We start from the raw sequence: 26,232 nt of genomic DNA, 5'->3' as shown, positions 1-26,232 counted from the left end.
ATCCAGACACAACCTATATACTCTAAAGCCAAACAGTCTATCGCCGAGTTAAGAATTAACTCTAGAGCAAGTAAAAAAAAAAATTATTAGCGTGAACAAGCGTCACAATCTAAAGTTATCTAATACATCAATTCAACCTTTTTTTTAAGCATTTAAACGATTGGCCTCATCTTTAACAGGTATCAAACATCTAAAACCAGCCTACGAGTACCTGGAAGAAAGTACAAGAGTTCTAATTTATACCCTCAAACACAGCGTGGAACCTGGTCAGCTAAAAATAGTAATGAAACAACCGAAAAAATAGAAGAAAACCCCACAAGGCCTCTTCCCCTTCAGGCTGTAAGGGCATTTTTGTGTTAAACAATTACTCACCCTAGCAACCTCTGTTTGAGGTGCGCTCGTTAAGAGTCACTGGACTTTGAGGCCGGGTCCGTCGCTGCGGCGTTCAGCCCCACCGCTCGCTCCCCGGGAGCTGTGGGGCCCCCGGAGGGCTCGGCCGGGCGGGCCAGCCCCGCGGGAGGCGGCGGGAGGGTTCCCGGCTCCCAGCCTCGCCACCTTCCCCACCAACACGTGTTCCCGACATAAACTTCCGGGTTGGGCTAGAATCGGCTGCGTAATTGTGTCCCATGCGCGACTTTTTGTTTTCAGACCTTCATCTCTCTAAAGATCCCTTCAATAGCACCGGGATCCCGGAGAAGGGCGAAAGGTTGCGCCTCACGGCAGCCTTCAGGGCCACTCAAGCACCATAAATCAACCACCCCCCCACCCCCCGCCGCCTCGTTTCACCAGAGCGGCTCCATTTCAAACCTTAACAATTAACCCAGCCGCGGAAAGAGCGCACAAAGGCGAGCGGCGCGGACCCGGCTGGGAGACGCCGCGGTCCCGATGCCATTTTGCCCGAGCAGAGCGGAGGGGCGGGGGGGGGGGGAGGGAGGGAGGCCAGCCCCACCGCCGCCCCCCACCCCCGCGCCGCCAGCTCCGCCAACCGCTACCGAAACGTTTCCCCGGAGCCAGGGGGCTTCGCCGCCCGCCCAGGCGGCCCCTCCACCCCCACAACGCCCTCCGGCACAAAGTTTGCCCGACTCCCGGGGAAGCGGCGGCTCCACCGAGAGAGCGGCGCCCTCCCCCGCACGCCGCGCCGCCCCTGGCCCACCGGGGACCCCCGGCGGGGACGGCCGCGCAGCCCGCCCCAGGCTGAGGGGCCGAGGGAAACGCGGAGCTCGCCGCCGCCGCGGCGGCCTCCCTCTCGGAAACCCCCCCCGCCGCGGCGGGCTCCGCCGCCCGGTGCGCGGCGGCGAGGGACTGAGGGGAGGGGACCCCCGGGGGCGCCGCGGCGGCCGCGCCGCGCAGGGAGCGCCCCAAGGCGGCCGAGCAGGCCCGCCGCCAGGCGAAAGGGCGGAGCGGGACTCACTCTCTCTCGCTCGCTCTCGGTCCTCCCGCGGCCGGTCCTGGAAGTCTCCGCCGCTGGCCCCGCCGCCCGCCGCTTTCTAACTCACCGCCGCCATCTTTGCCCTCCCTCCCCTCTCACGGGGGGGGGGAGGGGAGGGGGGCTGGGGCCGCCCGCCGCACCGCACCACGTGACCGCCGCGCCTCCCCCCGCCCGACGCGGCGCACCCTCCCCACGTGACACCAGCCGCCGCCCGCGGCTGGAGCGCGCTCCCCGCCACGTGACCCAGCCCCCGCCACCCTGGCCTCTAGTCACGTGGCCGGCTGCCGCCGCCGCTGCCTCGCGCCCATCCCCCCGCCGCCGCCGCCGCCGCCGCCGGGTTCTGGCGCGCGCTCCCCCGTCACGTGACATGGCGCTCCTCGTCTCTCCCTGCCCCGCAACAGGGGAAGGCAGCAAGTTCCCCCCCAAAAAAACCGGCGTCTCCAGCGTCCTCAAAAAGCGACGTCCCCGCGGGCGGGCCCAGCCCTACCGCGGCGGCCGGAGTCGAGACTGACGATCTGGGCCCGGTTCCCGGTGGGTGGGGGAGGGGAAGGCGGAGGCGAACGGCTGCAAGCGGTCACGTGATCCCGGCCCATCCAAGATGGCGGCTGCCGCGAGGACGCGATAGGCAGCGCTCTCGCGAGATCCGGCTCTTCTCGCGGCGTCATGGGAGAAAAACCAGGGGGCCTGAGGCGGGGACGCCGCGGCGGGGACGCGCAGCGCGGGCAGTGCGCAGGCGCGCCGTGTGTCCGCGCGGGGGAGGCCGTCGTCGCGCGCGTGCGCGCTTGCGCAGGCGTCGAGGAGGCGGCGCCGGCGGCGGTTGGCAGCTGAGCGGGCGGCCTCGGGCGCGGCTGCCGCGGGCTGGGCGCGGTGCTCGGCCTCGGTGCGGCGCTCGGCCTCCCGGGGCTGCCGGCCCGAGGAGAAGTGCTGTTGTCTCAGCCTCCCACCCCCCCCCCCCGCCCGTGCTCCCGCTGCCTTCAGAACAGACGCAGAACGCGTCTCCCTTCAGGCGGCCGCCCGGTTCCGTCCCGCCGCGGTTGGCGCTGGTGTTCCTGTGGAGCCGGGCCTGGGCGCCTCCCTGCGAAAGCACGCTGAGGAGGCTTTGTAGGGCTCCGGGTGCTCTGCTGGGGTCGGTGCCACCCCGTCTGGGGATATGTACAGCCACCCCCCTCCCCCCCGCGCCCTCATCGTCCCACGACTCCGGTGTTGCCCTCACTGGAGCTTCCTGGGCTCCCCCAAGGAGAATGAGGAGTGACGGGGTGGTGCTGCGCGGAGGAGCGTTCCTCCTGACCAGCCTGGGAGGGCCGCACCTGTGGGGATGTGCTGGCACATGAGTTTTCCCTAGCAAATATTCCACAAGCTGCTAACGTGAAATTTTCTGCTGCAAAGAGCTAACTATGCTTGAAAAACTGATGACTACTTGCGCTAGTTTTACGATTGGAGAGAGCTTTTTAGCACTTCAGGCCCTCGGTCTGGCAGATTTTTGCGAAAAGAGACAGTCTTGCATTAGAACGTTTTCCCAGTTGTGCAAGAATAGGAAAATTTTTAAGAACTTTAACATAAAACCGAAGTAGACGTAAATAAAGTGTGGGCGGTCATGAAATCTGCTTAAAATGTTCAGTACTGCTCATTCAATTTCATACAAGTTTACTTATTGCTAAGACAAACTTAACAAGGATTAAAATTAATAAAGGATTAGGCAGATTTAGGCTAAGCTATTTAAAGGCAAAGCAATGTTAATTAAATTGACTTAAGTAATTCAGATTAATCAGTGATGCTTCAGACACTAAATGGAGAAAAAGATGACAGAAGTCTGGCCAGAGATGAGAAGAACAATTTAAACGGCAGCTAATATCTTGATTATTGCCCTCTACGCACTTCAAATAAAGGCACAATGAAGTACAGTTCACACGCGGTGTATCTAACGTTAAATACATCTAAGCAGCTCCCTGCGATTGTGACAAGAAAGTGACGTTTTTGATGTCTTGAGTTGAAAGGATAGTTACCCGTCAGGCCTGCGAGCAGGATTCGCGATCGTCTTCAACTGGGAGAGGTGAGTAATCCCACGGATGGCGACGATGCTTCCTACTGGCGTGAAATTAGCACACGCAGAATTACCTGCAGGACGCTGTTTCCCTACGATTTTGCATGTAACTTAAGGATCTTGCTGAATGCACTTTTTTTTGTCAGAGGCGCTCTTTTTTTATCATCAGTGGACACTATTTTGAATGTAATTATATTTTATAATCCGTGAAATGCAGTTAGCACCTGCTGCCATTTTACTATATGACTTTATAAAATAATGTTTTTTAATGTAACACACAACAGTTACCCTTAGGGCATCGTTTTTACTTGCTTTCTAGTGGAGAGGTACAGTGGCTGAAACACAAATTGTCAGGATTTCATCTTGTGAGTAAGAAATTTGTGTAAACGTTGTGATATTTATTTAATTGCAAATATGACGGGTGCTGCGTGAGTGAGAACTATGGCAAGAACGTGCTCCCAGGTGGAAATATTTAGCAAGCGTGTTTTGTTGGTATATTTGAAAGAAATTGAACTTTTGAATTCAAAGGTAACCAGTCCTAAAAAGTAAGATTTTTTTTTTAAACTGGGTGAAGTGTTTAGACTGAAGGTATTTACTCGGAAGATTTTCTTTCCTCTCTGAGCAAACCCAACGCCTTGCTCCTTAATTTTTCCTTCCCTTCCCCCACAAAACTATTTCGCGTTTCCGCATTGAAACGCGGCGCTCGCAGGAGCGGCCCTTACGCGCTACGGGAGGTAACGTTTAGGTCCCTGGGTTTTAAAGCCGGTGCTGGCGGGGGTCCCACTGCTCCCTCTGGGGTGTAGGAGTCGGCCTGCACTTTGCCATGTGCCGTGTGCCCCGAGTCACGGTGACGGGCGGTTGCGGGCAGACGCGTCCTCTTGGGCTTGCGTGTGATAGCACGTTAGCTTCCCCTCGGTACTGGCTTTTTGGCCATAACTCCCCGAGGAAAGGTAAGGGGGGCAAGCCGGCGCGTTGTGTTAATCCGTAGCGTGATCCCGCCGTGCCGGTAGCGGGGACCGCTTAGAGGTGACATTGTTTTCTTTGTTGCTCTAGGGAAGATGATGGCTTGGCTTGCTTTGCCCTCTAGTGGCGGCCCGCCATTGCAGCGTCAATGCAAGCTCGGTCGCTTTGCTTAATACACACATATAAAATTAATATTAAAAATCTCCAGCCCCCAAAAGCCGAGCAGAACCACAGTAAAGGTGTTTCCAGAGCTTTCCCAAGACGTTAAGGAACAGTGTTCCTCAATCACCGCAAGAAGGAAATCATCATCGGTAATTTATGAAGAATTTTTTCCAGTCACATCCTAGCTGTGTGAAAAGAACAGCGTGAATTGGGGTGGAAAAATCCGACCAGCGTCTGCCAAGGGCTCCGGTGCTCTTCTGGAGAGCTTGGTGTACCTGCCTTGACAGAGGAGTTCATCGACACGGTGCCCGGCTGATGTCAGCTGGCTGCAGCCCTGTGTCGGCTGGAGTTTACGGGAAAACACCTGGTGCATTTTGGTTGCCTTTCTGCGAGATGCATACGTATGCCTTGCTAGTGAAGACGCAGACATAAGAAATTACGGTGACGATGCAGAGCTGGGTTTCTTTTGCCTTTTCTCAAAGCGCCTGTTTATGCGGAGAGCCATGACAAAGCGAGGAGTGGGTAGGCTGAAACACCGTGCTGCCTTCTGGTATCTCCCCTGTAGCCACACCGCAGCTGTGTTTTGTCCGCTCGCCCGCCGCCGAGGGACAGCCGGGGAGGGTGAGGCCGTCCCTCTGGGCGTTTCTTGCTGAAGTTGACGGTGGTTTATTTCTGTTCTTCTTCTTAAGGAAAAGGGTAGTTTTCAGTTGTGTCGCCGTCCTGAACTGGCTGATTGTCTCACTGTAGGAGTGCCCGAGAGGCAAGCAGTGGCCTGTGGCTGCAGATAAGCCTTCGGTGGGAAGCCATCCCCTGTGACGATAGCGCTTCGGGTCAGCTCACGTGCTACGGACCCCTATCCTGAGCACACACAGGTAGCTCTTGTTGGATCCGTCTTAAAAGGGCTAACACCGATAAGAAGAAAGACTAGTCATTCGTTGTTGCTCAATATAATTGCTCCGCTTAACGTGGAGCACCAAAGAGGTCCTGTGTGGTAATTTCCTAACTCCCATGACGACATCCACTAACAAAGATGAAACATTCAGCATCCCTTGCCCCGTGTGCCCTCTTGCCCTGTTGCTGCTTTAATCTTCGCAGTCGTACTTTCCCGATTTCGAAGTACGTGTACTAGACCTGTTGAGAGCTTCTGACCAGGGCACCGATGCTGAAGGCTGTCCAGGCTTCTCCGGCGGCGGCTCTGTGGTTGTGCCATCTTTTAGCTGCCCTTGTTACGGAATCGGGGATTACACAAGAAGGGCTTTGACGCTCGAGTGCGGCACTTGGGTATCATCTGTTCTCCAGGCAGGCTTTGAGGGTTGAAATCACAGGCTTAAATTTCAGCCAGGGAGATTTAAGCTGGACATTGCATAAAACAGTGCAATAACTTCGCAGAGCAGTTGTACGATCCCGCTAGAATTAGAGGTCCCCCGGATCCCCGCTGTGAGGCAGGAGCAGAGATCCGTGTGCTCTGCCGAGAGGTGCGGGAGGTATTGACGGGACCGCAGCGGGCCATGCCGGTGCACCCCAGGCCGGCCAGGACGGGGGTACGTCCCGGCGCCCGCCGCCGCTCCGCGGGGCACGGAGGGGCCGGCGGGGGCCCGCTCCCAGCGGGGCGGCCTACCACGTGGCGGGACCCTGCCGCGGAAGGGCGTTCCTTCCCGGCTCGCCAATCAGAGCGCCGGTTGCCCTTCGCACGGGCCAATCGGCGCTCAGGGAACTCGCGTTTAAACCCTGTTCCCGGGAGCTGCGACCGTCTCCGTGTGACAGGGAGAGGGCGGGGTGCGGCTCTGCGCGCCAATCAGGGGCGCGGACGCGGTTATCGGCGCGCGGCTAAACCAATGGGGTTGCGGAGGGGAGCGCGGCGTCTCCCTGCGGAGCGGTTGGGTTTCGGCGGGGGAGCTCCTCGGGGACTGTCGGGGCAGCCCGGCCGCGGGGGGCCCCTGGGCGCCGGGCCGCGCCGCCGCGGTCATGGCTAAAGGTGCGCGGGCGCGGCGGCGGGGAGGAGCGGAGCCGCGGCGCGGCGGGGCGGCGGGCTGTCGCACGGGGCGGGCGCGGGGGCCGGGCGGCGCGGGGCATCTCCGCGGCGCGGAGGCTCCTCCCGGGAGGCGCGGGGTGCCGGGGCCGGCGGGACTCCTCCCCCGCGCGGTGTGCGCAGCTCGCCGGGAAGGGGCTGGGCCGCCGCGGCTCGCCCTGCCGCATCCAGCCCTTTAAACATGGCGCAGGCCGCGGCGGCCGGGCGATGACCGCGGGCGGCCGCGCCGGACATGGCTCAGGCGCCGATCTTCTCCCCTTGCTCCTAGGGAAGAACATGCCCAAGGCCAGGGCGGGCGGCGCGGAGGAGGCCAGCCCCGAGAGCGCCGAGAGGAAGGGCCCCGGCCGCCCCCGGGCCGGCGGGGTAAGCACTGCCCGGGCCTGGGCGGGCGGAACGGGGCGGGCGGCTCCCGGGGTCTGCTGCGCCCTCCGCTTCCCCCCCCCCCCCCCCCCCCCCCCCCGCGGTGCGAGCGAGCCGGCGGGCGGGCTGCCCCGGGGAGCCGCGCGGGCCCCGGGCGCCTGGCGTCTGGGGCTCCTCGGATCATTCAGAAATCGGTTAACTTTAAGAGGAATCGGACTCTATCCGTGTTTCCCCGTGCCCAGCCGCGCAGCTGCCCTGCAAGCGCGGGCCGCTGTCGGCGAGCAGCCAGGCCCCAGGCTCGGCAATCCCTCCGCGCCGTCTTCCCCGTCCTGTAGTTCTGTTACAGGCGGTTGGCCGGAGGTTGATCGTCACTTTGCATTTAACACCCCCCCCACCCCCCCCCCCCATGGAAATAATTGTGGCGATGGCATCGAGTCCCAGAGCTCCTCAGCAGCCCTTGGTGTGCTCTGCTGTGCTGGGAAGGTCTCTGCTCTCGAGGGTCTCAAGCCTGGCACGGACAAAGACGTGGCAGCCGCCGTCTCGGTAGCGCCGAGGGCGCAGCAGGCGGGGAGCTGGGAGTGAGGGGAGGAAGCTGCGCTGGAAAAATAGCCGCTCCTTTCCTGTTAATGGTGTCTTGGAAGCCAGAAGGCCCCGCTGGCAGGTGGACCGCTGCAGCTCGCTGCTGCTGGCTTTCTCCCGAAATGCCCACGTTTAAACTCTTCGCTAAATCTTGAGAACTCTGCAGCACGGGGTTCGCTGCTTGCAATTGTTGAAATGGAGCGTTTCCACAGGATTTCATCCTTAAAAGCCCTCGTTTTTTAAATAAGCAAGTCTTGTGTTTGATAGGCCTTTCAGAAATATTGGGGGTCAAGGGGTGTCTGTCTTGCTTTTTCTCAGGCTGTTCTACTGTAATCTTAATCTTTAGTAAAGTTTATTTGTGGACTGAGATTTGAGCCTTTAACTGGTCTTACTTTGTGTGTGAATTATGTACGCGTTAAGTTTGTTACTCATGATTGTGCTAATTATTAAAATTATTCTATGTATTCTATTGTGTGCTTTGTTTACTTTTTTTTAGTGTTTGTGTGACTACATATACTGGAGCATTTGCGTAGTCAGCTATATTTGAGCTATTTTTTTAACTAATGAGAACCTTTGTGTGCTTTTCTAAAAAAAAAATGGATGGGTGTTTTTGTTGTTTTAACTGGCTTGCAACGTCTGGAAATTGCTTTTAGTTGAGTGAAATATAGCCAAGACAAACTCACTCTGGCCAAGTTGCATCTACTTGTCCAGACACTGAGATTTCACAGTTGAAATCTGTGTGCCCTCCATACGCTGCATAGGCAAACTTGGCGAGGTGGCAGGAGATGGTAAAAGCAAAGGTGGCACAACTCCACTAAACTTTGCTAAATTTGATACGGCTCACCGTTGATGTTCTCTGGGCCCAAGCCAGCGTACAAACCCCCGTCTCTGTGGTGTTTGACCGTGCCAGAGGGTTTTACCACTTTCCTGGCTGGGCGTAAGTGTTTTGTGTAGACTCTTTAATGTTTTTTTTGCTGTGAATGACTCTTACACTTTATTTTGTGAAATATAATGGATAAAAAGATAGCGTTCTTTATCTCCCAGACTTCACTGAGAGGTGTCACTCAAGGTAGACTGTGCAAAACTGATTCCTGTCTTCTGTGTTGCTCAGTAGAGCATATAATTAACCGCAGTAACATTTGACACCTCATGAGAGTGTTTGGGTAAGCTCATACCTCTCTGGCTATGAGAGGTATGTGCTAGGCTTGGGCAATTTTTGCTGTGTTATTCATATTTTTTTTTTTGGCTTGTGCTCTTTGAGGCCGTCTTCCTCCTGAAGAGCTCAGGGTTGGGGGTTTTTTTTAGCCCCAGAGTTCATACTGTGAAGCGCAGGGTGGAAGCTGGAGTTAGTTATGACTACCCCATCCTGCCACGTTTCATGTGAAAAGTCCTCTTGGACTGAGAGTTTGCATTAGTAAAGTTCTCCAAGTGCTTACCACCGTTATGTTTTCACGTAGTAGAAATAGCAACGGCAGCAAGGACGATGCATTAAAGCGGCGTAATTTGCATTAGCTCAGTCAGCTGTCAGCCCTGGTCTTTGCAGCGCGTTGTGGATACCGACTTTTGATGTACCTCGCACCTCTGTGATGTACTGATTTTTGTGTGGGTCTGTTTTAGGAGAATGTGTTTATTGGTCAATCCAAAATCTACAGCTACCTGAATCCTAACAAAACTCCTGGTGCTCGCCCCCCGCTTCAAGAAGAAAACTCTGTCATGTATCACGAGGTGAAATGTCAGGGCAAAACACTAAACGAAACCTACAGGAAAGGAGATGGTAAGATTGATCTTTGGATTGCTTGCGTCATTAAACGTGCTCCCCCCACCCCCAATCTGAAAACTTTAATGCACAGTCAAGAAGGCCAGGCAGCTCACCTGGCCCAGTTGCTTTCCCTGTCCTACAACTCCATCGGCAAACTGGGACTCTACAAAGACGAGGGTGTCCTTATCCTTTTCAAAACTTAGGTCACAGGTTTACCAGGCAATTCTTCCTCTGTTTTTTTGCCTGGCTATGTTTGTATTGTCTCTCTGGATATAAAAAGCTAATGCTTGCGTTGTCAGTATGCCCTAATCTCCCTGCAATTCTATTACTACTCTGATTCTTCAGGTCAGTGTTTGGCAGTTTATCTAAATTTTTTTTTCTGTTTTATTACCTAAAACTGGTTTATTCTATAATTTGACTACTTTATACTAATTTATATAAGGGCAATTCAAAGTCAAATCAGGTAGGAGGTAGAGGTACTGCTGGAAGAGGAAACAATCCTTATATTTTCAGGATGAAATAAAGGCAGTGAGAAGGAGGAGCACAGATTGTGGATGCTGAGTGCCAGGCTTCATAGACGCTTCACTGTAGCAACTAGAAATGGGAACGTTCCCTAAGTTTATGGATATGGGGGGGGGGAAGCTGGCTTCTGTTCAAAGGTGTGTTTAACCTTGGTAATTTGTCAAAACATTTTGATGCAAACACTTCTAGCGAGCAGGTATTTTAAGTCCCACTCAACACAGGGAGCGTCGGGCTTTCTGGAAATGTAGTGCCTTTAGCTCCTAACTTAGCTCCCCAGTTTTGACAGGAAAGTGAAGATGGCGTTAGCTTGGCCCACTGCTGTGGCCTTGCAGCTGTGCTTCATTTCTCCAGTGAGATTGGAGCATCTGTCTCAGCAGATGGGACTGTTAAACCTGGTGATTTGCTTTAAATAAAAACTTTATTCAGCTTTAAGCCATGCTCCCCTACCTCTAAATCAGTTGGCTGAGGAGGAGGATGTGGTCATATCATGGTAGGATGCATGCAACCAAGAAAGCGTTGGTTGGGGGGGGGGGGGGGTAGACTTCTTGTAAGTCCCAGCCCTTCAGCTCCTGTGGATTTTGTCTGGGTGGCACTGGCCGCTTGGTACCAGTGTCTGCAGCTACTGATCACAGCAGTGCAGGATCCGGAGAGGCTTCCTCTCCCTCTTCAGTGCAGGATGTAAATTAGCTTATGGCAACTTGATAATTTAGTATGCCAGATGCAAACTGCGCAGTTGTTTCAAACACTGCACTGAAGGTGCTGCATGTTCAGGTTTGGAAGACTTGTTGAGTCGCAAACCTAACGTGACAAAGTATTTGGGCTCTGTTTTACCCTTTCCCTTTCTCCGCTCACCCCTGCCTCTGTACTACGTGTACTGTAGCACTGACTAGTCAAAAGTTGAGTAACAGCCTAGCTGGGTTCTAGCAGAAAGAAACTGTATCATTCCCTTCCTCTTTCTCCAGTTTGACAGAACTAGAAACCTGGAGTAGAAACCATTGGGATTCATTTAAAGCACTCTGGTATAGGTGATCCTAAGTTCAGAGCCTTACTTTATTTTCCTGTCACCAGAAAAAAAGAATGGTGGCAATATAATTGAAGGTGCTATGAAACCAGAAGACCAGAAAGATAAAGAAAGTGGGTGCAATACTTCGGTGCCCTCCTCTGATCAAAACCAAGGAACTGTAGAAGCCCAAAAGACGCCCCTGCCTTCAGACTGTGCTGATGAGGCTAATGCAAAGCCAGCTCAGAAAAAGATGGTTAAAGCAAAGCGTGGACCAAGGAGAAAGTAAGTGACTTCTGGAATTGTAAAAGCTTTTCTTCTGTCTGTCCTTTTGGAACCAGGCGGCTTCAGTCTGCGTTTTTCCTTCAGGAACTACAGTCAGACCTGTAATTAATGTTACTCTTGTTGCCTTTTTTTAAGCAAATGGATATGTTGGGAGGAATAAATCTTAAAAGAGACTTCTTTGTTTTCTCAAGAATAATACCTTTGAAAATACAAAATAGCATCCAAAGTATTTATCTACCTTGCAGAGGACTTTTGTTTTTCTTGAGAGCAAGGCTAGTGTATTTTATCTCAAGTGAAATACTTGCTGATCACCTATAGAAAAAGAAATTAATGAGCCATTAAGACCTACTTTTCTATGGACAAATGGGAACGTATCTTGTCAGAAACAGAATATTAGATTAATTACAGTTGGAGGCTTCCTGGCTGAGCTGATACTCTTTCTCGTGATGTCGGAGTAATGTGACCTAACGTTAACAAATTCCTCGCCAAGCAGTTTTCATGACCTAAATTTTAGAGCGCCTTCTGGCAAGGCACACAGGGGGCTTCAGACCTGTAATGTGACCTTCAGGTGGTTTCCAATGGCATCTCACTCTTACTGTTAAAGAATTAGTACCAGAGTAATGGAAATAGCGTGGGGAAGAAAAGGGGATGTAGCTTTTGTCTTGAAGTGAAGAGTACTGATAAGAAACACTGGTTCATATTGATTACCTTTCAACATACCAAGCTGACAATAAAAATTTCTTATAGATACCTCTGTCCTAGAGGTGTAACGTCACAAATAGTCTGAAATACGCGTGTTCTCTGTTTTTCTTATCCCTTAGAACGCAAGGAAGAACACCAAATCGAAAAGTGACAGATTATTACCCAGTTAGAAGAAGTTCCAGGAAGAGCAAATCTGAATTGGAGGTAGTGCTTCTTGTTAAAATAACATTACTTATAATGTTGCCGGTTAATTGTACGTTTGAGGAAGTGCGTAACTGTCTGTAAATGGTTTCCATTGGCCAAATGCAAATAGCATTGTGCACTGGAAGTATTGTTAAGAACATCCTTAAAATTTGGAAATGCTGATCCAGTTCCTCTAGGACAGAATCTAGCTGCTTATATATTTCGGGGGTGTGTCTCTTTACCATGCAGTTTGGCTAGAAATATGGGATGGTTTGGAAAAATGAGTGTCACTGGCTAATAATTGCCTTTTAGCTATAGAATAAGCCACAAAAACTATCAACAATACCGTGGTTTTGTTTGTTCTTGTTTCTTCTGCAGACTGAGGAGAGGAGGAAAATAGATGAGCTAATTACAAGTGGGAAAGAAGAAGGAATGAAGGTAACTGCAATGCCAATCTGAGTAGCCACGTACTGTTTATACAGTATCTTGCTGTTAATCTGTTTAAGCAGAAAGTAGCAGAACTCACTCTCGGAACTGCTGCAGTTCCTCGACAGTAAGGTGAAAGTGCAGCAGAACTGGAGCACGCCGTCTTTCCTGTTGGGCGGGCAATATTTGGCTCTGAAGAATATGTATGTGCAGCCTCAGTCATAAATATTGAGGGGGCTTTATAGTCTTCACTGAAAATGCACTTGCTCCCTTTAGTGTCTCATTTCTTGGGTTAGCTTCCAGAAATGGGGTTAGATACAGCATCTTAACTGTCATATGTTTTAAAGGTAACACCCATATATACTGTCTGTATGGTAACAAATTCTCTTAGCCTGTTTACAGCCAGTCGCTGTGGGTCTTCATTGTGGCACTTGGGATAATGGGTTGTACTGGTTTTCCTCCCACTGCTAGCAAATACTAGTTATCGGGACCAAGCGCTTACCATTTGGGTTACTCTGACCCCCTTTTTTAGAATTTAAAGCAGAAATGGCTCCTGGAAGTGCAGAAGAGCTGCGATTCTTGAAAAGCAGCAGCCTGCAGGACAGTGATAGGAGAACTTTCTTGGAGTTGTCCAATTTACAGGGGGAGGCAGGAATAATAAAGTATCCTGGTGGGTGATAAATGTAGTTTCTGTGATCAGTCTTTCTGTTCCTCTAACTCTTTAACCTGTGCGTGCTAATGGTGATGGTGCACCTGAAATGGAAAAATCTTACTGCCTCAGCTAATAGATAGTTTAAAAGAAAAAACAGGTAACTCTTCTCTGTGTATGGCTTATTTAAAGTAATTCTTAGTTCTCTGATTAGAAGACTTTGTATCAAAAAACCTGGTAACTCATAGGGTGTGTCCCAAACTCATCCTGTATTTCTTCCGCAATGCTGTGCATTGTGCTTCTACAGCTTTGTCCGCAATACAAATACCCTGCTGTAGCACTTCACTCATTTCCTAGTGAACCGCATATTTGCAATCATGTAAATACTTTTTAATTTCCCAGCTGATTTTCTTTTCAATGCAACAGATTGATTACATCGATGGCAAAGGGCGAGGAGTAATCGCTACCAAACATTTTAATCGAGGAGAATTTGTAGTTGAATATCATGGGGATCTCATAGAGATCACTGATGCTAAAAAGCGAGAAGCTGTGTATGCTCAAGATCCATCCACAGGCTGCTATATGTACTATTTTCAGTACCTCAGCAAAACGTACTGGTAAGCTTCTCTTCCTTTAAGTGTGATAGTTGGGTGATAGAGGCTTCGAACGCTGCTAAGTCTTTTCTTGTTTTCATGCAAAATTTTTTTTTAATGGGAATTAGGAAATTTTTTTTGGAGCGCTGTTTCATGGTCCCAGAGCCTGCAGTACCTCTGGGCTAAAAGGAATGGTAGGTGACTCAAAGCCCTATTCTCTGAAGTCCGGCACAAGCTATATGGAGAGTTGTATCTGCTTGGATGAGACTTCTAGCTCTGCCATGGACTTCTGCCTAAATTTATTCTCTTGTAAAATTAACTACTCTGCCTGAGTTGCAAGGACTTTGTTTGAAAAGCAGTATGGACAAACTCAGTGGAAGAGAAACACTTCCTTCAGCTGTCTTTGACTGGATCGTCTTCTTTCTCTAGTACCTGACACCCACCCCGTTTCCATGCTTCGTCCTCAATTTGCTGTGTCATTTGCCCCAAACTCCAGTGCTCTCAAAGCAGCCACTCGGACCATGTTCTTTCTTCCTTGGCTGATGTTACTGGACACTGGAGTGTGGGTCACTTAACCTGTATGTTAATTACCTTGAAGCGCCCTATATTCTAAGTGTCTGACTTGCAGTCTGGATGCCATAATGACAGCTGCCGTAACAAATCTTTCCGCAATGAGGGGCACTAGAGCTTTAGTATCCAGGTCTCTGGAAGTTGGGCGTGTAGTTTTTAGGCATTCTCAGCCTCCCATGTGAGTAGAGACTCTTGCTGGCTTACTCAGTGGATACCACTTAGCTTGGACACAGCTTTCTTGAAGGGAGGGTATTTAGGGTATCAAGCCTTTCTGGTGGTGTTCTACATCTGGATTCTGCTATTCCTCATGAACAGCTGAGAGCTGCTTAGAAACAGGCAGCTCAAAAACATAGTCCAAAATTTTCCATTTTCTGGGTTTTGTGCTAACTTAATCTCCCAGAATTGCTTTAGTTTACTTACATTGCCATATTATATGCTGTCTGTTTAATCATATGAATATTCTGTAATGTTATGTTTTTCCTTCATTTTTCAAGCCTTGGGTGGATTTCTCATTCTTTATCTGATTTGCACTTTGGTTTTGGTCCACAAACGTGACTGCGTGATATGCAGCAACCCTGCCTTCTGTTCTTGTTCTTTCAGTGTTGACGCTACAAAAGAAACTAATCGCCTGGGAAGACTGATTAATCACAGCAAATGTGGCAATTGTCAGACAAAGCTTCATGACATTGATGGCGTGCCTCATCTCATACTGATAGCTTCCAGAGACATTAAAGCAGGTGAAGAACTGTTGTACGACTATGGAGACAGAAGCAAAGCTTCCATTGAAGCTCATCCGTGGCTGAAACACTAATTCATCTTCTTTGTTTGGGGTTTTTTGGTTTGTTTTTTGGACTGAGTGCTCTACAGAGAGTCAGTGGATTTTTTTTTCCTGTCCTCACTTTCCTCAGCTTTCTTAGTGGACTGCTTGTGGTGTTCTGAGCTCCTTAGAAACTACCTTTTTGCTTTGCAGTATTTAAATACCTATTACAGTTTTCCAGGCAGGCTTGAATAATTAATCTTAGATTGCCAAAACTTTTATATCGTAAAAGGAAACCCTCCTTAAAATTCGAATACTTCTGCATAGTGACCAGTGCCACTTGAGCATCAAAGACTTGCACAGAAACTTAATCACTTGGGTTGTGCTTCTGCTTTTGCAATGAAATCTCATGCTCCACTTTGTGGGGTGACGAACTTGGCATTAGCTTTGACAGCAGATGTACTTCTTACTCTGACTCGTACATCCAATGGCTTGACTGCTTGTCAGACTGCTTTTTACAACCCAGTGCTGACAGGCTTCTCTGAGGTGGATGCTACTATCGTTCTCAAATAATTTGTGGTAGGGATCCAGTTTTTCCAGTGTCGTATCTCGTGTTGGCGATGAACTTTAAATGCACTGGCGCTGAGGGAAATGGATGGTCAGATTGGTTGCTTTCTTCAGAGAAATGACTCCAAGCCAAATGAGGATGGATTTTGATAGACTGGGTTCATACTGATTAGAAATATGAAGATAGAACTTCACAGTGAGAATCAATGTTTGACATGACTTATTTTCTAAAATTTAAGATGGTACCTTTTTATAGGTGATGGCTGCTTCTTGGAGGTGTCTCCCAGAGGATTTTAAAGAAGTAAAAGAAGAAGCTCTCTCCAGAAATTTTTTTATTACCTTCCTATGCTAATTAGCCACATCAGAAGCTATTTATTTACTGTGAATGCTTGAAGTAGAGCATAGCGGTTCCAAAAATAGGAGTCATCTTCATATGCAGCTTCAAACTGTAATGATGGAGTTCATGCAATGAAGAAAGTAGATTCCTTATTGCCTGGTCCTGTAGGTCTGTCCAGCACGGTCTGGTCCCACTGTCTTAAATGAGAGTTGAGCGCTTAGCGTCTTGCGGATGTTTGCATTGTCACTGTTGGAGAACCAAATCTGTGATATAGGCGGGCAATACAATGCGGGTCCTTTATGTTAAAGATGAATTCTTACCAGTTGGAATTTTTGCCAAGGCAGGCTTGGCATGCGTGTAGATGAAAATGGCTGTGAGCCATCAGCCACGCTTGCTGCTGGGAGATGTCAGCAAGGGATCTGTGGCTCTGTTAATGTCTTCTGTTCCTCGTGTCTCGAAGGCTGCTGCTCTTCCAGCTAATGCCCTCTAGGACAATCTTATATGCTTGCCTATGTGATAGGTCAAATAGCAACAACATCCTGGTTGTATGCTCCAGCAGCAAGAGAGGTGGCTTAGTGATGTATTTTTTAAATTAAAAACTTGAAGACAATGTCTCTGTAAAATAAAGAATATATTTATTATCGATGAAGTGGCTGCTATAGTACCTGTCTCCATTGCAGATCATTAGCATTTTGAAAGAAAGCTGTGAAAATCATTAGCCATTAAATGCTTATATTATTTACCACTTAACACGAGGCAAGCTCATCAGAGACAGCCTGTGTATTTTCACCATTTCTGAAGAATTAACTGGAGACCTGTTACCTTACATGTACTGAGTTACAGGTAAACTTCATTGGCTGACTTAAAATTGAGTTGGCACTGATTTTTCTCTGGTCTCAGTAACAGAGACTACAGTCGTGTACGGTATCCCTTTTCACTAGAGCACTTCCCTTAAGTCAAAATTGGAATAAAATGCTTCTTTTGTTGGGTTTTTTTTTTATTTAAACATTTACTTGTTCTCTATCAGGTCAAATAGCTTAAAACCTTTGTTCTTCAGCATCGCTTTTGTAAAAAAGAAAGGGGGAAGATCTCTCCCTATTTTACATAAAAAGAAAATTGTCTTCTCTGAAATGCTTAACTGGTAATCAAGTAGCACTGCATCTGAAGATGGTAATAAAGCTGATGTTGCACTGCATATGTATCCTTTACTTTTCTAGGAACTGAGATATCTCTCTCTCTCATCTCTCTCTCTCTCTCTCTCTCTCTCTCTCTCTCTCTCTCTCTCTCTCTCTCTCTCTCTCTCGATACTTCTCAGAGAAACATGCCATTTGGATTTTTATCTCTGTGCCTTATAGGAAGGTTTCATCTTGTAACGAGGTGTAAAGCACCTAGCAGGGAAGATGCCCTTGGGCTGGGAGCTGAACTGCTTTTGTCAGGCTCGGGTGGCTTTGCCAGAGGCAGCGGGGTTCCTCTAACTGTAGCCTCTTCTGTTGTAGCCGTAGCCAAGGAATTTGCTCCCCTTTTGAGAGAGAAGCTGTGCAGCTCACTTGGCACCGGAGTGGATGCAACTGTGATGGTTCCAGAAAAAGACTAGCCCCAAAAGGTTGAGGTGCTCTCCTGTCTACCGTAACCAGTGAACTCCCACCTCTTCTTTTTTTTTTTTTTTTTAATAAAGAACATCTTAAATGGTAAACTGAAAAGAATAATTGCAGCTTTCATTGATGTCTCCTTCAACTAACTGCAAAGAGTGGCCTAGGGCTATGGTAGTCTTCTGTGCCCCCATGGCAGGTTGTTACTTTTGCACGGCTCTGTTTAATCTGTGCAGTTTATTACCTGAAGTTGTTTTATTAAGACTTAGTAGAGCGATTAGTGTGTTTTGGGGCATAATTCCCCCTCCCCCCCCCTTTTTAAAGGAGATTGGAAAATATATCCCTGGATAAACCACAGAAGAGGATGGAGTTCAGAGCACACATAAACATCTCTTTTCAGCTTAGAGGTGTATCCTGGCTGTTGCTGATGCGTGATTGTTTGGTTTTGGTTTTTTTGGTTTGTTTTTTTTCTCGAAACACAAAGCCTCTGCTAAGGAAATGCAGTAACTTCCTTCCCTGCTACTGTGCTCTAGAAAATAGGTTGCGGGGACATTCCCAAGGCTTATTAGTATTTTGAAGATGGCAAAAGGACTTCAGCAGTTCTGTGCCCTGGCTAAACCAGCTTGCTTAGGTCAGACATCTTTGATGTTGCCTTGCTAACGTACAGTTGCTAACAAATTCCCTCTGAAAGGAGACTGCAATTCTGCCTTCTGCTAAGCCACATTCGCGTTGCGCATCTGAGCAGATGCGTGAAGCGTCCTATATTTTTCATGCTGCTAGTGTATGAGAGGGAATCAAAAGATTTCAGAGCCTGCTTTCACTTCTGAAGAGAGTAAGATCATAGTTTGATACCTGTCACTGCTCCTTTTATGTCTGTTCAGACTTCTGCTCTTGAAATTCTACTTTTCTAAATGTGGAACCTAATTGGTATATTTCAAGCTGCTTTTCTATTCCTCTGTTTGCCCTATATGCTTCTGCTAATGATAAATCTCATTACTTGGGCTAACGCACAGCTTGTGACAGTTGATTGAAAGAACAGAGCTTATGAAAAATACAACTGTCTACCACAGGAGACCTTTAGCTGTCAGAAATGAAACGTTTGGTGCACCTGTTCCAGTTTCAGAGGTGCAGATGTGCTCAAAAGACATCAGCCCTTCATGTGGGTAGAGCACGATGCCGCAGCTTTTCTTCCCTTGCTGTGCTCTTCTCCACCACCTTTCATCTCGACCCCAAACGGCCACTCCTGTGTGTGCAGGGGTTCTGCTGTTGCAGCCCAACTGCGTCTTCCTTCGGTGGGGCGGGGTGTGACAGGCTTCTGCCTGCTGCTGCCCATCTAATGCAAAGAAAGACACAGAACAAAAAGCAATGCTGGGGTCTCTCGAGCAGTTCTGTGTTGGCGTTCGCGTAAGAGCGGTGGGGACTGCAATCTGCGTGGGTTCTTCCTTCCCAGCGCTTCTCTATGAATGCGCTTGTGAAAATGGCGCGTCTCTTAAAAATATCTTCATCTTGCAAAACCATTTGGGCTGAGCATTTTGATAGGTGGACAGGATAAATAAGTGGTAGTACAGATCATCACAGGCTCTTTTAATAAGAATAAAAAAATCACCTTTGTATAAACATTTATTCTCTACATGTGGGTGATGTCTGGCCGGAATCTAAGAAATACAAAAAGTGTCTGTCTTAAACAGTTTCTAAAACAGCAAAGTAAAATCTATTCTGAAAGAATATTATACAACACAATTTTTATGAGATTGCTTATTCTCTACAGTAGGAGTGATGCTTTTTCTTCCAATCATAGACTCCCCTAACGCCTTAGGAGCTCTCATCGGTGCCATTTCTGAACAGAAGTGGTTAAGTTCTCAAGGATGCTCATTTTCCATGTTTAAAAGAGAACCTAAAAAAAAAAAAAAGACAACAGAAAGGAAACAATAGCATCCAACTGGAAAAGAAGGAACATGCAGTGAGACGGCCGTGTCAATGTGTTCCGCTATTTTGGGGAACTTCAGGGACAGCCTGGGCTTGTGGGTACTGCGGACGGCTGCTTCATACAATGTAAACAAACCTCCAGGGACAGCTGGCGTGTTCCTACAGCAGAGTCTTAATGTGCTAGCAGGGGAGGCAACTATAGCATAGTTTTGCTCCGAAATGCTTATTTTTTCCTAGAAAAAAGTGATGCCCTGCTTGCCTGGGTGGAGGTTGTCTTCCTGTGGAGTGCTTTTTCCACAGGAAAGGATTTCTCTATCCCATTTTCATTTTACAGGGAGAGGAGGAGAAAACAATATCCAGTCAACTAGGCCACAGTGCAGAATTCATCCCTGGACTCACTAAGTATGAAGCGTGCCATATTCTGCCATATTCTGCCAAAAAAGATGCAGACAAACTTACAGCCGTTTGATGATTGTCTTCTCTTCGCTGTCCTTGCTGATGCTGGGGCTGCTGCCACTGCCCTCTTTTTCCCGTTCTTCAGTTTGGTCCCTTCTCTGTGAGATGATCCCGCTGGGAAAAGAAGAGGGTTTGTTTATTTTTTGTGTTTTTTGGCATAGCGTGGCATTGCTGTCTGTGTTAAACCCTTCACTGGGCAGCCCAGGACGAGGGTGAATGGGTGTTCACGGCACAGGTACGGCAGCCTGGCCTACTTCTTGTAATGAATTGCTCTTCTTTTCCTTTAAATAGCGCAGTGTGGTTTTGCTTAGGCTATGCTTTAATGAGAACACTAAAAAAGTAACAAGCTGACTTCTCCGCAGAGGAAGAATGGCAAATCGGAACAGGAGTGAAAGGGAAGTGTAATTACACGTTGGATCTGTACAAGAGTACAAAGATAACAGTAGGGCGCAGACAAATGGCAAATTTCTGCTTGGGTGGATCTGTGGTACCTTCAGCGCAGCCACGAAGGCTCGCACCACGCAGCTGGGAACAGATGGGAGATTCCCAGCTTCCCTGCAAGGCTGTTCCCCTTTCCATCCTACGGAGGAGAAAAGAAAGGCTTTGCCTGAGCTGTAGATTTTTGTCATCCTACTTCGATGCTGCCGCACTCTACAAGGTTGTAACCGCCTACTTTAGGCAAAAGCTTCAGTTTTACCAAAGGATGTTTCCCCTGCTTGGAGTTGGGTTAGATTTTACCAGCTTGCATGCTACGCTGTTTTCACAGCATGCCAATTTACTGTCCTGAGCTGACCTCATTTATCTTGAGAGCAGAGTGGATCAAAGCTTGTGATTGCAGTAGCTGAAGGCTGAAAGTAGCTAAGCAACACTCGTCTGGACCTTGGAAATAAAAATACAGGAGAGTATCTAGAAACTGGCGTGACATCAGGCATGGGATAATTCTGAGGCAGATTCTCATCTTAGAGAAGCCGGACTATGAGCTGTTTGGTGACACTGCAGATCTCTAATATCTGCACAATAACTTCTACTCAGAAATCACGATTGAAAATGCAGTCCCCAAACATCATCAGTCATTTTAAGCCATTCTCTGTGAGGATGTCAGTTACCTCGTGCTATACGGGGCTTATTTCCAGTATACCCGAGACATTTTAGAACATGTATTTATCCTCTTCCCCTGCACAACTGCTCTTTATGGCCGTACAATTATAATTAGGATTTTATGTGAATGTTTAAAGGGAAGATGGTTTTTGGCTTAAGCTGTAACGCTGTACGAGGAGATAACCACATAGAATTACTTGAACTGAAAAGCAGCCTTGACACGCTCTCTAGGTGCACAGCACTGTGCCTTACATCACTCAAAAACTGAAAACATTCACACTGTTAATTTTTAACTTGGCCTGTAATAAGCTGTGTAACACAGCTGGGAAATCAAAGCAAGAAGCCATTCCAATGGCCGCACAGCAAAGGCCGGCAGCTGAGCTGGGGTAAGCGGTGCCTCACTGTGCTGTGAGAAGTGCTGGAGAGCGGTTTGTAAACTGACTTCTTGGGTTTAACTTTAACTTCTTGGCTTAACCTGCCTGTTACAGACAAGGCAAAAGGCGGGCTTACTGTATCTAAGAGGTTGTTGCTGAGATATCTCAACTGAAATCTAATGTGCTCAGGCATTTTGTGTCCAGATTAAGAAGTAGTTTCTTGCCCTGAAGGGTTTGTAATACAACCTGATGAGGAGGGGCAGAGGCTGGGGGAGAGCAGCCTTGGAGTTGAGGGAATTTGTAGCACCAAGAGCGAGGACCTTCCTGCATCCCACCCTTTGGCTCACACTGATTCTGCCAGGCTGGTCCCTTCTAGAAAGACCAAAATCCTTCTCTGAGAGCACTTGTTTCGCACAGTTCAAGTGCCTTGCACAACCCTCTGTTGGCAGCCTTAAAAAAAACCCCACAGCTTATCTTGTATGATGAGGAAAGGGCTTAATATTCTGCTTTCTAGATTAATGCCGTACCCACTGTGGGAGCAAAGGAACAGGAAATAAGCTAGTGTCCCCGATGGCAAGCTGGGGGAGGAAGGAAATTTTGACTAAAGCTGAGATGGAAACCCCCATGCTCTTTGGTCTGTAGCGTGGCTTTAGAGAAGAACAGTATGCGCGCAACTGCTGTGACTGCATAGATGAATTCATGTGCCTGAGGTGGAGTGGGAGTAGCCGTACGTAGGCTCACAGCAGTACAATTACGGGAACAGGCTGCGGACTAAGAGGGAGTTTAGTTTTAAAATTATGTTGCACAGAGACTTCATCATTCCCCCATTTTTCTTTGGTCGTTTGTAGGCTCTTGGGAGCACAGATGTCTCTCATATGTCTGGACAGTTCCTAGCCCAATCTAAGTGCTCAAACCTGCAATACTCTGGTCTGGTAAGCCCCCCAGACAAGAAGTAATTGTTATTAGTTTGTTGCTGACTTCACGATATACCTCTTATAGCACTGTAGCTCCTCTTGCACCACAAGAAGCTGAGCTTTCAGCTGGTTACGCTCTTGCAATACATCTCGCAGCTCCTGTAACGTGAACCGGGGGCGATTTGGATCTGTGAGGTCTATTACCATTTTATCTGGTCCAAGGCTGAGCTGTAAAATAAATGGTGGCGGTCATGATCTTGTAACCTGTCAAAAACAGGGTACTCGTAGAGTAAAAACTCTGAATTTTATAAATATGTAGTAATTGTTAGAACTAGTATGAGTTCCTCACAATCCTGATTTTTTCTAAGCAGTTAATTACAGTTTTTCCCATTATTTTTGTATTCCCTTGGTGTCTGCGTTTCCCAGCCAAGTATAGGGCCCAACTGTGACAGGCTCTGACCACAGCTAAAAGCAAAGTCTCTGTCCCAAAGAGTTGGCAATCTAGTTTGCCAAGAAGCTGCTTTTATCTGCTTTTCTGATGATGAGAGAGGCTGAGCAGTCTGTCTAATGTCACATGAAAACTCTGTGGCAGAGAGAGGCGAGAACTGAATTCTCCTTTCCTAATTTAAGACTTTTGTGGTAATGGCTTTTTCGGTCACGGACATCAGTTTCCTTTGCACAGAGTAACAAAGCTTTAGCGTTTGCATAAATGGCAAATCGTGTTTACGGGGACGGTGCTGTGTAAGAGCTGTACAACGGTGGATTTGTACTCTGTGAAAATCTGCCCGTGTGTGTCTGAACTCCTCTGTTAGCACTGCACGTTGCTGAGCTAAAAGCGTGGTTAGCCGCTACAGTGAAACCGGAGCGAGGGATCCACAGCACTGCGACTTGTAACAGCCCTGCAGATCTCTGCTCTGGAAATGGCTCCAAGGCCTTCTACGAAGGCAAGAAGCAAACTTTCCAAGACTCATTCTGCTGTGATAAAAGAGACCGGCGATTGCGGCAAAAGTATCCTCCGACCCATCTGGTGTTAGGGTGGGTTTCACAACCCGCACGCGGTCAAGTGGACAGGCCACAACCTATGTTGGGGAAGGGGCCTCTGGCCACGTGCCACCTCGCAGCTGCCGACCCCGCTGTGCTGCACGGCGGGCGCCCACCACGGCCCTGGCACCCACCTGCTGGGCGCTCCCTCGGGACCCCTCTTCCCGCAGCGCCTCCACCTCCCGCCGCAGGCCGTCCCGCTCCATCCGCAGCTGCTCCTCGGCGAGGCTGCTCTCGCTCACCAGCGCTTCCAGCATCTCCAGCACCCTCACGATCCTGAACTGCAGCCGGGCCAGCGCGGCGGGCACCTGCGGCCCGGCGCTGAGCTGCAGCAGGTCCCGGCCCACCACGGAGGAGATGTCATAGACATCCCCGGGCGTCAGCTGGAAGGGGCTCTTCTCCAGAGCCCTCTCCGGCCCGCCGTCCGCCTCCTTCTCCTCCTCCAGCTCCTCCTCCTCCTCCCGGCCCTGCTGCATGCCCGGCGCGGCCCGCCGCTAACTTCCTTCCCCGGGGAAGGCCGGGCCGGGCCGGGCGGTGCTGCCGGCGGGGCCCGCGGGCGGAGCGACCCCTCCCGCCCCGGCGGTTTCCATGGAGGAGGCCGCGGCCCGGCGGTGCTTCCCGCTCTGCCCCTTCCCCTGAGGAGACGCCACCCACCCGCCGGCGGCGGTAAGGGGACCGCGGGGGCACAGCGGGGAAGGGCCGGGGGTGGCTCCCGGCGCCGCGAGCCGAGCCCTCGCCCTGCCCCGGGCTGGGCACCGGCACCGGCACCGGCACCGAACCGGGCCGGGGCGGGCCGGGCCGGGCGGAGAGGGAGGTAAACGCGTCGGCTGTTCCCCAACGCCACATTCGCCAAGCGTCGTGGCGAAGCGCCTCACGCGGCTCCTGGGAGCGGGGCCGGGGGCAGGGGGTTGACGGCGCCTCCACCTAACGGGGAGGGGGGGAAAGGGGTTAAAATAAACCCCGGCGGGAGCTGGGTCCCCCCGCCCCGCCAGGGCCTGGCGAATCGGCCTCTGCCGACGGGAAGAGCCGCCTTCCCGCCGCGCCGCGCTGCTCCGGGCGAGGTGAGGTGAGGTGAGGTGAGGTGAGCGGCGCGGGGGGTGGCAGCGGGGGTCCCGGCGGCCGCGGAGGGCGGGGGCGAGGCCTCGGGGCCCCCTCGGGCGGGGGGGGGACGGGGCCTCGGGGGAAGGACGGGGCCGCGGGGCCCCCTCGGGGGGGGGGACGGGGCAGGGCCGCGGGCCTCCCTCAGGCGGGGGAGAGGGAAGGGGCCGCCGGGCTCCCCTCGGCCGGGGGCGAATCCAGGCTCCCCGACATGGCTCTGCCCGGTGAGGTGAACTCAAACGGCAGCGATATTGCCGGTTTATTTAAGTTTGTCAAACTTCTGGGGATTTTTGGATGAGAAATACTGTACAGCGGTGCTGAAAGTGCTTCGTGGTGCTACCTGCTGCTCTTCCTAAAATACCTGCCTATCTGCGTGATGCATGTTTTTTTCCCACTAGACAATGAATGACTGGGCCCCCATAGCAAAGGAGTATGACCCCCTCAAAGCCGGGAGCATTGATGGCACGGATGAAGAGCCCCACGACCGTGCCATATGGAGGGCTATGTTGGCACGCTACGTACCCAACAAGGGAGTTACAGGAGATCCTCACCTCACCCTGTTCGTAGCAAGGCTCAATCTTCAGACAACAGAAGAGAAGTTAAAGGAGGTCTTTTCCCGGTATGGAGACATCAGAAAGATCCGTCTGGTTCGAGACTTGGTCACAGGATTTTCCAAGGGTTACGCATTTATTGAGTACAAAGAGGAGCGTGCTCTCTTGAAGGCCCACAGAGATGCCAACAGGCTGGTTATTGATCAACATGAGATCTTTGTAGACTTTGAACTGGAAAGAACTCTCAAAGGATGGATTCCTCGGAGGCTTGGGGGTGGTTTTGGAGGCAAAAAAGAATCCGGGCAGCTACGGTTTGGAGGACGGGACAGACCTTTCCGAAAGCCCATCAATTTGCCAAACATGAAAAATGATTTCTATGGAGAAGGATCAGCAGAGAAAAGAAACTGGTCTCGTGAAGGAACAAGGGACTGGAGAACAAGGGACCGAGACCATGAAAGGAGCAGAGACAAGCGATGGCCAGAAAGGGAGCGGTCGTGGGCTTGGGGTGAAAGTGAGAGAGAGAGGGACTCCAAAGAGGAGAGGAGCAGAGGGAGGGAGAGGAAGGACAGAGACAGGAAGGACAGGGATAGAGACCGGAGCAGGGAAAGAGATACCAAGAAACAAAGAGACGATGATAAGCATCGATAGGTGACAGTGCCTTGTCGTTGGGGTGTGGTGTCTACTCTTACATCCACAACGTTTCAGTTGCGGATGTTGCCTTCAGCTTGGGGCTGTGAGCAGTATTCCCTGAACAAGGAGCTGTGCTGTTACTGTCTTGTGCCTGTGACTCTCACCTGCTGGAAGCTCTCTGTAGTTCAGTTGCTGACACAGTTAAGATAACATGTTGAATTGTCCTTCAGAGAAAATAAACTTTTTGTATTAATATTTTTGAACTGGTGAATGCTGTAAGAAATGCACCACACGTACGGGCATGCCACTGAAACTGAGTACACATCTCGTTTGATACCCATCTGGCTGCCTGGATTAGGGTTCATGAGAGAGCTCCGTATTTAATTCTTTATGTGCCAGATGTCCACACGTTTAGTGAGACAGATGCCCTTTATGAAATAGTCACTTGTTGAAGAAAGAGTAACGGAATAGCAAGAAACTAAGCTTCTGAAAAATGTGGCCCAAACGGGAAGTGACTTTATTTTCTTGAAGACACTGGGGCAAGTGAGATCTTTAGTAATACTATGTCCTTAACTCATTCTGTGAGGTGGGAGAGAAGCATGTAATAAGAAATCTTTTTTTTACGTCATGGGAGGATGTCAT

General features: G+C 50.0%; 4 protein-coding genes across 12 annotated transcripts in view; 2 read left to right on the top strand and 2 right to left on the bottom strand.

Moving 5' to 3' along the window:
- Positions 1–1,508, bottom strand: part of SBNO1 (strawberry notch homolog 1) — a 32,977-nt gene extending 31,469 nt beyond the window's left edge. The window contains exon 1 of one of the 2 annotated variants that reach the window (XM_076352895.1): positions 1,412–1,508. The gene's annotated coding sequence lies outside the window, so the exon portion shown is untranslated. Of the gene's footprint in view, positions 1–372; positions 407–1,411 lie in introns of those variants that run through there. The other variant, XM_076352896.1, reaches the window with a different exon arrangement.
- Positions 1,509–6,520: 5,012 nt separating this feature from the next.
- KMT5A (lysine methyltransferase 5A) lies at positions 6,521–17,565 on the top strand. Of its 3 annotated transcripts, XM_076353299.1 has the most exons (9): positions 6,521–6,570; positions 6,893–6,987; positions 9,181–9,337; positions 10,913–11,129; positions 11,951–12,035; positions 12,393–12,452; positions 13,516–13,706; positions 14,853–14,989; positions 17,410–17,565. In XM_076353299.1, the coding sequence occupies exons 1-9, from the start codon at positions 6,561–6,563 to the stop codon at positions 17,505–17,507; spliced, it is 1,050 nt and encodes a 349-aa protein (XP_076209414.1). In that variant the 5' UTR covers positions 6,521–6,560; the 3' UTR covers positions 17,508–17,565. The 3 variants fall into 3 exon arrangements, with proteins under 3 accessions (XP_076209414.1, XP_076209412.1, XP_076209413.1); XM_076353297.1 differs by lacking the exon at positions 6,521–6,570 and having other exon boundaries at positions 6,783–6,987; XM_076353298.1 differs by lacking the exons at positions 6,521–6,570; positions 17,410–17,565 and having other exon boundaries at positions 6,783–6,987; positions 14,853–17,108.
- Positions 17,566–17,724: 159 nt separating this feature from the next.
- RILPL2 (Rab interacting lysosomal protein like 2) lies at positions 17,725–23,787 on the bottom strand. 2 transcript variants are annotated; one of them, XM_076353306.1, is made up of 4 exons: positions 23,446–23,787; positions 22,347–22,498; positions 19,888–19,998; positions 17,725–18,835 (listed from the first exon to the last, which is right to left on the bottom strand). In XM_076353306.1, exons 1-4 carry the CDS (start codon positions 23,785–23,787, stop codon positions 18,721–18,723), a joined length of 720 nt encoding a protein of 239 aa, XP_076209421.1. In that variant the 3' UTR covers positions 17,725–18,720. The 2 variants fall into 2 exon arrangements, with proteins under 2 accessions (XP_076209421.1, XP_076209422.1); XM_076353307.1 differs by lacking the exon at positions 17,725–18,835 and adding an exon at positions 19,063–19,396.
- A 145-nt stretch (positions 23,788–23,932) lies between these two features.
- SNRNP35 (small nuclear ribonucleoprotein U11/U12 subunit 35) lies at positions 23,933–25,843 on the top strand. 5 transcript variants are annotated; one of them, XM_076353303.1, is made up of 2 exons: positions 23,933–23,977; positions 24,808–25,843. In XM_076353303.1, the coding sequence occupies exon 2, from the start codon at positions 24,811–24,813 to the stop codon at positions 25,606–25,608; it is 798 nt and encodes a 265-aa protein (XP_076209418.1). In that variant the 5' UTR covers positions 23,933–23,977; positions 24,808–24,810; the 3' UTR covers positions 25,609–25,843. The 5 variants fall into 5 exon arrangements, with proteins under 5 accessions (XP_076209418.1, XP_076209416.1, XP_076209419.1 ...); XM_076353301.1 differs by lacking the exon at positions 23,933–23,977 and adding an exon at positions 24,314–24,382; XM_076353304.1 differs by lacking the exon at positions 23,933–23,977 and adding an exon at positions 24,337–24,377.
- Positions 25,844–26,232: the final 389 nt, after the last annotated feature.

Source organism: Aptenodytes patagonicus, chromosome 15 (genome assembly GCF_965638725.1).
Source record: "Aptenodytes patagonicus chromosome 15, bAptPat1.pri.cur, whole genome shotgun sequence".
Classification (NCBI taxonomy): Eukaryota; Metazoa; Chordata; class Aves; order Sphenisciformes; family Spheniscidae; genus Aptenodytes; species Aptenodytes patagonicus.
The sequence above is the reverse complement of the archived record's forward strand: the minus strand, read 5'-3'. Positions and strand labels throughout refer to the sequence as shown.

What these genes read in the sequence shown, in the direction of transcription:
- KMT5A (XM_076353297.1), top strand. Translation starts at nt 6,832, where the DNA reads ATGACCGCGGGCGGCCGCGCCGGACATGGCTCAGGCGCCGATCTTCTC. An exon ending in AAGCGTGGACCAAGGAGAAA is followed by an intron (nt 11,130 to 11,950) that starts GTAAGTGACTTC and finishes CTTATCCCTTAG; the next exon opens with AACGCAAGGAAGAACACCAA. An exon ending in GGAAAGAAGAAGGAATGAAG is followed by an intron (nt 12,453 to 13,515) that starts GTAACTGCAATG and finishes TCAATGCAACAG; the next exon opens with ATTGATTACATCGATGGCAA.
- RILPL2 (XM_076353306.1), bottom strand. Translation starts at nt 23,787, where the DNA reads ATGCAGCAGGGCCGGGAGGAGGAGGAGGAGCTGGAGGAGGAGAAGGAG. An exon ending in CCCGAGGGAGCGCCCAGCAG is followed by an intron (nt 22,499 to 23,445) that starts GTGGGTGCCAGG and finishes TTTATTTTACAG; the next exon opens with CTCAGCCTTGGACCAGATAA. An exon ending in GAGCTACAGTGCTATAAGAG is followed by an intron (nt 19,999 to 22,346) that starts GTATATCGTGAA and finishes TTCTTTTCCCAG; the next exon opens with CGGGATCATCTCACAGAGAA.
- SNRNP35 (XM_076353303.1), top strand. Translation starts at nt 24,811, where the DNA reads ATGAATGACTGGGCCCCCATAGCAAAGGAGTATGACCCCCTCAAAGCC.